The sequence below is a fragment of the Poecilia formosa genome, unplaced genomic scaffold (assembly GCF_000485575.1).
Source record: "Poecilia formosa unplaced genomic scaffold, Poecilia_formosa-5.1.2 Scaffold795, whole genome shotgun sequence".
Classification (NCBI taxonomy): domain Eukaryota; kingdom Metazoa; phylum Chordata; class Actinopteri; order Cyprinodontiformes; family Poeciliidae; genus Poecilia; species Poecilia formosa.
Window position 1 is genome coordinate 16,665 of NW_006800734.1, and position 11,503 is coordinate 28,167.

General features: G+C 37.7%; 1 protein-coding gene across 2 annotated transcripts in view; it reads left to right on the forward strand.

The window, feature by feature from the left end:
• slc7a10b (solute carrier family 7 member 10b) overlaps window positions 1–9,758 on the forward strand; it is a 23,713-nt gene extending 13,955 nt beyond the window's left edge. The window contains exons 2-11 of one of the 2 annotated variants that reach the window (XM_007543290.2): window positions 598–802; window positions 1,361–1,512; window positions 4,332–4,457; window positions 4,537–4,690; window positions 5,280–5,403; window positions 5,779–5,882; window positions 5,965–6,061; window positions 7,439–7,588; window positions 8,433–8,610; window positions 8,695–9,758. In XM_007543290.2, the coding sequence (XP_007543352.1) occupies window positions 598–802; window positions 1,361–1,512; window positions 4,332–4,457; window positions 4,537–4,690; window positions 5,280–5,403; window positions 5,779–5,882; window positions 5,965–6,061; window positions 7,439–7,588; window positions 8,433–8,610; window positions 8,695–8,825 (1,421 nt within the window). In that variant the 3' untranslated portion in view covers window positions 8,826–9,758. The remainder of the gene's footprint in view (window positions 1–597; window positions 803–1,360; window positions 1,513–4,331; window positions 4,458–4,536; window positions 4,691–5,279; window positions 5,404–5,778; window positions 5,883–5,964; window positions 6,062–7,438; window positions 7,589–8,432; window positions 8,611–8,694) is intronic. The other variant, XM_016666777.1, reaches the window with a different exon arrangement.
• The last annotated feature ends 1,745 nt before the right edge of the window (window positions 9,759–11,503 follow it).

Below are 11,503 nucleotides of genomic sequence, written 5' to 3' on the forward strand. Positions count from 1 at the left end.
CTCTGAAAGCTGAGAGGCTTTGTTAATATTCTGTCCTAGAAGGCATTTAGATGTGCCCTTTTTTTTTTGTTGAGCACCTGCCCCTTTAGTGGCCTCTGCACGGCCCTGATTGTGGCGTGTGTTGATCTTGTTACACTCCAAGGAACTTCTGCACTTTCTTTTCTTTCATTCTTCATTAGGGTAAATGACCTCCTCCTATTGACTATAAGTCATTTTATAACACACATTCTCATTTGATTTTCTTGTGCTGCATGTATTGCGAGTTTATTAAACATGACACAGTCGCCTGAGCCCAACTAGGTCACGATCACCAATTTAAAAAAATTTGGCCTTTTTGGGGTCAGGCTATAAATCTGAAATTGGGAGACACTGACTATAAATCTGATGTCTCACTGTTTAAATCCCATCATATTTCTGTTTTAAACATAATAGAAAAATAGAAATGCTTTTCAGAAAAGGCTATTTTCATCAGCACTATCTTTTGACTTGGCATTAACATGTGATGTTAAACTCGATAAAGCGATCAGAGATTGCACAGGACAGTCTGGAAAACGAACCCCTCTGGGTTTGCTACATTGACTTTCTTCTTCTCCCCAGGAAACATCATTGGCTCTGGGATCTTTATTTCTCCAAAGGGGGTCCTGGAGCACTCTGGTTCAGTGGGTTTGGCTTTGGTGGTGTGGACACTGGGAGGCTGTGTTGCTGCTCTAGGCTCAATGTGCTACGCTGAGTTGGGTGTCACCATTCCCAAATCTGGCGGTGACTACTCCTATGTGACAGAGATATTTGGTGGGCTGACTGGGTGAGTAAAAGCTTTCCTTCACTTCACACTGCAGCCAAGAAAGTTAATTTATCATAAAAGTTTTCTGTCAGACCTTTACATACTACTTTCAAAATTGAGCTTTTAAGAGAAATGTACTTTGCACTTTCTAACAAATTAGACAACTCTGACATTTTGCTAGAACTTCAAACAATTCCACAAAAACAGTACAGCGACTTTATGTCTTACCTCATTGTTGATCAATCTTGACTGGTATAAAAACCAATGAGACTATAACCACTAAAATGTTTCTTAGTAATGTTCTATTGGATGGAGGATTTAGGGACAACTGTTGCAGTTTCTCATTTTAATGTGTGGACCTCAAACAAAAAAAAAGGACATCTGTTGTGGAAATTCAGTGCTCTAAGCTGATATACTGGTCAGTCTTGATCCAAGCATTTTGTTTGCTTTTTGATGAACTGGAAGCCAATACAGAAAATGTGTTTTTATGTAGAAATTCCATTAAAGTTCTCTGTCTCCTTTTCTTTTGGTGAGTTTTTAATTTTGTCCCATGTCACCAGGGTTTCCTGTCTCTTTCAGGTTTCTGTTGTTGTGGAGCGCAGTCCTCATCATGTACCCAACAACCCTGGCTGTTATTGCCCTTACTTTCTCTAGCTATGTGCTGCAGCCTGTCTTCCAAAACTGTGCTCCTCCATACATGGCAACACGACTTTTATCTGCAACGTGTCTTTGTGAGTGATTTTTCAGTTCATTCTCATATATTGGTGAATCAGGACACCTGGTGTTGGGAGTTTCAGATTGGTACAGAGGAAACTTGGGACTGATCAAATTTTGAGATATACTGACTAATTCTGTAATGCTGATGATGCTGGTAAAAAAAAACTTGATATATTTTGTTATTGACAAGTTGGGAGTACACTTTCAACAGTACTTCATTAATTCATTTATTTAATTATTTGTATCCATTGCGATTGCTTCTTTTGTTTTTGCTCTTTGAGATCAAAAGATATAAAGGGCATTATGAATAAAATCTATTGTTATTATTACTGAAGTAATGACGTTTTGTTAGGATCTTGTTTTTTTAGGATTCTGATCTTTTAACTGAGTTAAAATATTTCTCCAAGCTGTAAAGATCAATCATTTATTTGTCTCCTGGTGGAAGATTTCAGTCTCTCTCGTCATTGGTTGTCCTCCTGCAGTACATCTACTAAACTCAACCGCGATCTGGATCAGGCCCCCTCTCCCAGCCTCATATCCACCAGAGCCATGCAGTTACGGAGCTTTATCTGAAACGGAAAAAATAAAACTTTTTAAACTTTCCAAATTGTCTGTGTCCGAGTCTGCATGTGGGTTAAGCGGATTCCCCAGAACATGGCAATATGGGTGAAAGGGAGAGAATATGCTGGGAGAAACTTATATTTTCCATTACTTTAATAATAGAGGTTGGGCGTCGTTGGAGATTGTGTGGAAATGACTCTGCAGGACATTTCCACATTTTCTGGGATTGTGCTGCTATCTCCTGTACTGGAAGGACATGTCTGCAGTCAGATCTGTTATTTAAACAGAAATTAACTTTACTTTTAAGGTAATTTGTTTAGGAAATCAGAAGAACCCCCATTCATTTTTAATATGATTTGGGAAATTACAAATGACATTTTCTCTAAGATACACCACCAAGAAAGGGGAGGAATCCTGTATGTCCTGTAACTCGAAGGATAAAACCTGATTCAACCATGATTCATGTGTAAGCCCATACACCCCGTTTAAATCTGTTCATATAGATCTTTGTAACCTTGTAGGCTCAATTCCACATACTTGTGAGCCTCTATCTGTTACGATGACCTTGTCTGTCTGGTCTTGTTTATCCTTTTTTTTGTTTTGCTGTTGTTTAAAAAAAAAAAAGTAATAAAAACAAACAAACAAAAAAACAGCATTTCCATTCTATGAATGTCCAACTTACATGCAAATGAGCCAAACAAATTTAGTTCCATGCTGACCTGGTTCAATTCATGATTCCTTCATACTGTGGAATATGCTTTAACAAATGCATTTAACTTCTCACTGACTCCAACGGGTTCTCTGGTCCTCTATTATAGGTCCAGCTGAAAACTCAGCTTTTCAAACAACACTCTGTTTCATGCAAATTGGGACGTTTGATTTGACATCCGAGACCCCAATCATGTAAATTGTAAACAATTTACATGATTGCTTACAATCATGTAAATTGATTGTAAGCAAGCTTTTGAACTTGTTTTGAAGAACCTGCCACTGGTAATCAATGTGACCAGTTTGTCAGAATAACGAGCTAACTAATTTTCTGCTCCTTCAAATGACAAAGTCAAGCAAACCTCGTCACAAATATTATTTGCCCTTTCTTTTTTTTTAGAACTTGTTCCTGAGTTGTAAACTTTATACTCTTGAAGTGTGGCAAAGGAGACCAGTGTTTTGTTACTTCCTCCTTTAATGGCAGTAGTTTGGTTGAATAGTGCTGATGGGTCTGTTTTCACTCTGAAAAGCAAGGCCACCATGAGCAGGAGCTGGGCAGTGCTGCTGGCTGTGCTGGACGAGATGAAGCAGTCATGCCTTCCTTCAGTCTGCTGTTTCTCACATTCCTGCCGTCAGTAGCAACTGTCTTTAGCTCCTGCTGCCTACTGCACCAGTGCAATGGAACCACATCCTGGATCTGAAAACATTCAAAAACACTCCAAATAGTTGTTGTGCAGACTTTGAATAACTGCTCATGATTACCACTTCTAAACATCCAAATCAGGTAATATTGAACAAAAGCAGACACACAAAAATATGACAAGATCTTGATATGAAATCCTGCTTTTTGTGCACTGGCAGCTGTAAATAATTTATTCTGTCACCCAAGGGATGAACATTATTTGGGAAAATTGCTTTATAGTTTTGTCATAAGCTCTAAGCTGTGCAAAGTCTGTTTTCCAGCACAATGCTTTTTGTGTGTTCTCACACTAACTTATTCCTCAGACTGCCTCCTCACCAGCCAGTCATGTTGTTTTTTTATCTTTCTTCCATCATCAACATGATATTTCAAAATAAATATATTTTTCCTGCTATAAATTTGCAAGGCACTCAATGGTAAATGGATTGAACTTATATAGCACTTTTCCAATCACTTTGACCACTCAAAGCACTCTGCAATAGAGTCACATTCACCCATTCACACTGACAAACTCTCACACATTTATACACTGATCATTAGGTAACTTTGGGTTAAGTGCCTTGCCCAGGGGCACATCAACATGTGGCAGGAGAAAGCTGAAATAGAACCTACAGCCTTCCGATGATAAGACCACTACTCCAGAACCATGATCGCCCCACAGTAACTAGACTTGAATGTTTGAATATGTCAGTCACTTGAAAATATAATACAAAGTACAAAATATTGGAAACTATTTTGTGGAAAGACTACATATATTTGAACTCTCAAACATGTAAAAGAAGAAGGTTAAATTATAAATGATTTTGCCTGTAATGAAGACCAATTTTCCCGATTCTCAACATACTCAATAACTTTGTCTTTCAGTATTGCTGACCTGGGTGAACTGCTCCAGTGTCCGTATGGCCACCAGAATCCAGGATGTTTTCACAGTGGGAAAACTTATGGCTTTGTGTCTCATCATTGTTGTGGGTTTGGTACAGATCTTCGATGGTATGTCTTTCACAATGGACACCCTTCTACTAAATCCATGTGATTTAAAAATAAAAATAAACTAATGTTTTTTTTATAGGAAACTATGAGGCACTGACTACTAAGGTGGTCTTTTCCATGGACAAGCCACCATCCATTGGACAGGTTGCTCTGGCATTCCTGCAGGCCTCCTTTGCCTTCAGTGGGTGGAACTTTCTCAATTACGTTACTGAAGAGGTGGTTGACCCCAGACGGTGAATATTTGCCATTCTAAAAACATTGTAGGATGTTCTCTTATTGGGTTTTCCTTCTTGCACTGATTATTAGAAGATAGTTGACTTTTTGTGGACATTTATATAAAGCTCTTATATATAATGAAAAGAATATAGGAAAGATATGTAATGTTGATTCCAGTTTACTGGCTAAATAACCAGTAAACTGGAATCAACATTACATATCTTTCCTATATTCTTCCATATATTTGCATTAATTAAGAAAATTTGCTAGACAGCTATAAGATTATAGCTAGAAAATTTGCTAGACAGCTATAAGATTATAGCTCATAGCTGTCTAGCAAATTTTCTTAATTAATGCAAATATATGGTTTATTTATTCTGTTCTTCTGATGGAATGACTTAGTGGCAGTGATTAAGCCCCAATAATGATAAACACAAATTTAAATGTAATGTTTAAATAATAATAATAATAATAATGTGATGGCTTTTCTCAGCTACAATACATCTTCATTTACCTTCTGTCCTTTTATCAACAAAGATTTGTACTAATACATGTTAATTGTTTTTGTATTCACCCTGCTGCCCTGTATGACGTAAACTTGGTAAGGAATCTACCTCGCGCCATCTACATCTCCATTCCACTGGTGACGTTTGTGTACACGCTCACCAACATCGCCTACTTTTCTTCCATGTCACCCGAGGAGCTGCTGTCCTCCAATGCTGTGGCTGTTGTGAGTAATATCATGGATGGAAAAATCCTATTTGTGTATTTATACAAACTATAAAACATTTTTTCATCTCAGCTAATTTTGACGACAAATAATATAAATAAAGATTCCTTCAGAATTTCTTTGTTTCTTCATCAAGTTAAATCAAATTTTAGGTCTTTGTCTGTGCTTATGAATATGCCTGCCTCCACAACATGTTATAAAATGGCAAAAGGTAAGAGACAAAAAGTGATTTAGAGGCTGGAGGAGCAAACTCAGCAATTTTACATAATGGTAGTATTGGACTGTAATCCTGTGACACTCACATCAACCCTCCTGATCCCACTCAGTCATTGCTTCTGCTCTCCAGGAATCGCTGACTGTTGTTTCTCTTCTCAGACATTTGGTGAGAAACTCCTTGGAGCCTTTGCTATCATTATGCCCATCTCAGTGGCTCTGTCCACGTTTGGGGGAATCAATGGCTACCTGTTCACCTCTTCAAGGTATAAATGACAACATTTCCTGCCTCTTCTAACTTCTGATGCATCGTAAGCCCAGCTGCTGATGGCCTGTATGACTTTGCAGGTTGTGTTTCTCAGGAGCCAGAGAGGGACATCTTCCCAGCCTGCTAGCTATGATTCACTACAAGAAATGTACGCCCATCCCAGCCCTCCTGGTTTGCGTATGTATAGTAACACAGTCACATCATGGGTTTCCTTTCATGTGTCTAAAATCTGCACTTTGAATGAGCAGTATTTGTTTTGTTTCAAAGCAGCTGGACTTAAATGCATCTATTAATACGCACTAGCCACCTTTTTAGGTAGACCTTGTAAACATCACACAGCTACTGCAGGTTCAAATCTCTTGTTCAGTCATGTTAGATAACTCAGTTCAAGATGATATGACCCCTGTGACATGTTTACATTGTCCTGATGGAGGTGAGGTAACGATTAGAAAATGGGTGGACAGTGTTGAGGGTTTTAGATCAGCAGCAACTCTGTGATGATTAAGTAATGCTCAGATTCCACAATGGGGCCCAAAGCATCCCAGCAACAGCCTGAACTGTTGAGACAAGGCAGGATGGATCCATGCTTCCAAGGTCATCACTGAATTTAAGGCCTATCTAGCTGAGCAAAGGTTTTTACAGTTATGGCCACAACTGGCACTCATTGTATATTTTCTCTTTTATTAGACCATTCTTGGTCACCGTCTTCAATAGCTCCCTGAAGAATCTGAATTAATGAGCTACAACAATTAATTGTCCTTTGGGATTAATAAAGTATTTTTGAATTTTTTAATTGAATTTTGAATTTGAACTACAGTGTTTCCTTACTTCCACCAACTGTGGACAGTAAATTAACATGAAGTTTTATTTTATGATAAATAATGTCACTAAATGTTTTTAAGGCAGTTCTTAATGATTTTGAGAAGGAATCACTTGGCTGTAAATGTTTCAACTGAGGAATCTTTTAATTAATTTATGACGGCGTCAACGTTTCTGTTTTGCTGTGAATGTTATGTAATCTCTGTGTCTTGCTGTCAGTCTTGGCTAGGATTCTCTGGTAAAAGAGTTTTTCCTAGTGAAATAAAGGTTAATTTAAAAAATACCTTTAGTAATATTAATTTACTTAGTTGAACTAAATTTTCTCTATTAAATTTGTATTTTTTTTTTAAATAAAATGATTCTGCCCTTCATGTTTAAGATGTTTCACTGTTTTAAAACACCTGACTGAGGACTGGAGTTCAGCTAAAGCTTAATAATTACCCATCAATTGAAATCAGGTTTGCTAAAGCAGGGAAGCATCTAAGATATGCAGGGCTATGTGGCTTGAGGAACAGGGTTGTAAAACACATTCTGCTTTTCATTAAGGTTTTCCATCTGAATGTTCTTTTGTTTTATATATTTCTTATTTACTGGCTAATTCATAATATTTTAAATAAGACCATCTTTTGGGTATTGTTTTGAAAAGGGTTAAAGGACAATGTGTTGTGAGGTGCTTTAGGTCAGTGAGTAAACTGCTCCTCATCAAATCATCATGTCATGGTTGTTTTTTGACAGTGTGCTGCCACTATTGTTATACTGTGCATCGGCGAAACCCACAACCTGATCAACTACGTCTCCTTTATCAACTATCTGTCATACGGTGTCACCATCGCAGGTCTGCTGTGGTACCGTTGGAAGAAACCTAACTTATATCGACCTATTAAGGTACAATCAACAAACTGAACAAGTTAGTGCAGGATAAATCTCTTTGCTAAAGTCTGCCTGTGAGTTTGATGCTATTACCGGGAATTGCCTGCACTGTAAATATCATCTTCCACTGCAAAGAGAGAAGAGCTGAGCTGAATGAGGCGGCTGGTAATGTTAATTCAACACGGACTGAACAGCTTTGTTCTCTTCATCTCCTGCCATTGCTAAAACTAAAGGCAAACTACAATTCTAAAACAGCGCAGAAAATTAATGTCACTGTTCCCAACTTCTCCTTCTGTTCCCTGATTGACCAGGTTGAAATTCTACCAGAGAAATTCCCTTCAATGGGAGAAAGTCCAGACTGAGCAGTGAAATGAGATGAGAATTGAAAGAAATTGCATAGGAAGGCAATGGGCAGGCTAGGTATTGGTTGCTGTAATGTCAATGTAGACTTTTCTATTCATTATCAAGAAGAGTACAAATTATTTATGTTACTTCTCTGGTTATCAATAAAGTCAGAGGAAGTTTTTTTGTTGTTGGTTTTAAATTATACCCCTTGTATTTTCTTATTATTCTTTTAGGAGATGTCTGTGCCAATTCTAGAGAAAAGGTTATTTGTCTATTTTAAAGAAATGTAAATATAAATCTGCCAGGGGTATGAATAATTTTGGATTTAATTGTATGACATGCAGTGATATAACAGGCTGTTTTGACATAATCATGCATACATTTAAAAAAGGTCTGAAAGGTGACTTTAAATTCCTAATCTTTTGCTCAAAAAACTAGATCAAGGCCTATCTCAGTTCCACGGCCAACTATGTTATGTAATCTTTAAACAAATTTCCCTGGTATTCTCTCCCAGGTAAACCTGCTTGTCCCTGTGTCCTACCTTATGTTCTGGGCATTGCTACTGGGATTCAGCCTGTACTCAGAGCCAGTCGTTTGTGGTGTTGGTTTGATCATCATGCTTACCGGTGTTCCTGTCTATTTTCTGGGCGTCCACTGGAAAGAAAAACCAAAGTGTATCGACAATTTTATTGGTGAGTTTGTAAAAACTGAAACATTTTGATTATTGCTCTTATTAATGCAACTAATACAAAACTCTCTCCCCTGTTTCCCTCCAGCATGGGCTACGTCTGTGGGCCAGAGGTTGTGTTTTGTGGTCTTTCCTCAGATTGACCCTATTGAGATTGCCAGTCCTTCAGAATGGACTGATCAGTCATCTGGCAGAAAAAGTTTCTCTGGCAGGTCGTAAAGGTTCCCTTTCTGAACATGTGAAGATTTGTGTTCTGGCTCCTGTTTTTGAATTGCTGTTGTTTTTGTTGAGGTGTTCTTTACTACAATGAAAGTCTCTATCTTAGATTTATCTGATCCTGATAAATCAGCTTTTCATCTAATATTCAAGTGGACATTCCTGCTGTTCTGTTTGATGTGTGAATTTTTACATTTCCTGTATTTTCTTTTGAGGATCAGCATGTAAAATTCTAATGGCCTTTGTTACCTTTTCATTCTTCTACAGAACCCTGATTGACTGACATTAGGTAATCATGTCTTTTAGTTATATTTAGGATTTCATTGTACTCTAAAGCCTTTTCAACCAGATCAAAACCAATGAAAAGTAAAAAAAATAAATGAGGCATCATTTATTTTTAAAACAATTCAAACCACACAAACATGTACTTTCTGTTTCCCCCTCCATTCCTCTACCTGACCGTGTGTCATTAAAAAGTGCTATATACTGTAAAATACCCTTTCCCTCTCACACACACACTTTCTGTTGAACTTGTATGTTTATGTTTCAGATCATCAGGCCAATGTGAACATCAAACAAAGCCTCAGTAAATGCGAAATGATGATTTTATTCATCAAGAGAGAAAGAGCAATTCAAATGTGACAAAGTAACTGCCACCAGACTCTAAACACTGATTTTTGCCCTTCTTGTTGGCACCAGTTGAAATCAAGCCCTTGTGATAACTGTCAATATTTTGTAATTTTGCAACCTTGGTTCTGTTCTTTGTTAACCACTACTTTAATTGAGGATTTAACAAGGAGGGGAATTACATTTTTTTTAAACAAAGGTTTGGAGGTTTGGAAAGCTTTTTTCCTTGTTTTTTGTTTTTACTTAGTTTATCTTTATCTGACATTTGAAATATGCTCAATGAGCTGAACATTTAGATCTTAGAAAAAGCAAAACATAAGAATTGTGTTGCAGGTAACGTTCACATTACAATGCTTTTTCATAGCATTAAAATGTGATCGTCTGGTTTTGTCAAGCAACCCTTTAGATCTACTGCAGCCTGACAGATATCAGATCTCACTGTTACAGCAGCAACACCGTAATCCAAATGAGCAGAAGCCAGGTTGGGACTAAAAGCTTTTTGTAGTACATTTGATGCTGGAAGACATTCATTCCTGTTCATGTTGACAGATCTTTGGCCTGGACTGAAATATTTCAAAGACTGCAGAACAAAGCAGCATTTTGTATAATTCTCAAGAGTTTAATAATCATAATAATATAAATATCCTGTCACTTGGCACCTTTGATCAATCTCACTTTGAACTCACTTCAGACTAGCTGAGACTAACTTTAGGGTGAACATAGCTTTGACACCTAACGGCTGTTGTTTCACCCAGGCAGGAAAACATGTACAGGTATCACTTTCTCAAAATGCCAATAGAATTATTCTCAGGGAGAGCTTGAATGAAGCTGGATTTTGGTCAGATGTTATGGATAACTTGTTGCTTGTCTTTTGGTTACATGTTTGGCAGTTCTTCAAAAATAATTTCAGAACCTAGAGCAATTTCCAGTCTTGTGAATTGCAGTTTTAACTTTGCAACTCAATTTTCAGCTTAGTGAAGCTGAAATATTTGAAAGACTTGTATCTTGTAGTTGTCATTTAAACTGTTCATCAGTTAACTATAGCTTTTCCCAGCAGTTTAGTCCTTTTTGTTGTTTTAATTAACATGTCAATGAACTTACATGTTAAAACACTGTGCAAATGGTATGAAATATAGTATACTGGCTTTTAATATTTTTACAAACAAACAAAATCTAAGATGTGTAGCATACATTTACATTTAGCCCTTTTGAGTCATATGTAACGGGTACCAGGGTTCCAGACACAGTATCAGATAATAAAGTACTATGTTAACATAAACATTGAGGGTTATCCTCACCTGAAAAACAGTATTTAAGTGAGCACACGGGAGACGCAGTCTGTGTGATACTACACAATTTCTCAACTTATGAGAAACGGCAGAGCAACCGGCAGCTCAGAATCTCCATGCGCCACCTACCGGTGAAACACCGTTACTGCACCCATCGTCATTAACCCCATAAACATTTAAAGAAATGCATGTCCTTTTATTTCCACTTTTGTGGGCACACATCAGTGAGCATCACACATACTTAAAAACTATTTTGGGATGTTGACTTACTGCAGTCGAACTTCTTACAATTTCTGAAATTGTAAAGAAGTTTCATAGAACTTTACGTGGGTTATACAAAAGTTATTCACAAAGCACCTTAGGTCTCCCTGATGTGACTAAATGTTAGGAACAGTGAGGAGGACTTCTTCAGCATAATGCCTCCAATCGCATGTGTCCCTCTGGGATTTCTGTGTTCATGGTTTATATGCGGTTTGTTTTCTGCAACACATTGTGGCCAAAAAGCTAATTAATTTTGGCACCTTCCACGTTTTCTTTGTGTCCCTTAGCTTGAGGTTAACTGCATACATGACTCATTAGCCGTTTTCGCACTGCAAGGAACGGAACGGAACGGCACGCTTCGGTCCGGTTCCACCGGTACTGCAAGCCCTGTTGTGTTTGCATATAACTGAGGGCGGTGTTCTGTCAGATAGCCATACGCTGTCAGGATAGCATATGCAGTTAGTACGCATGCCCGTGTTCTGTCAGATAGCCATACGCTGTCAG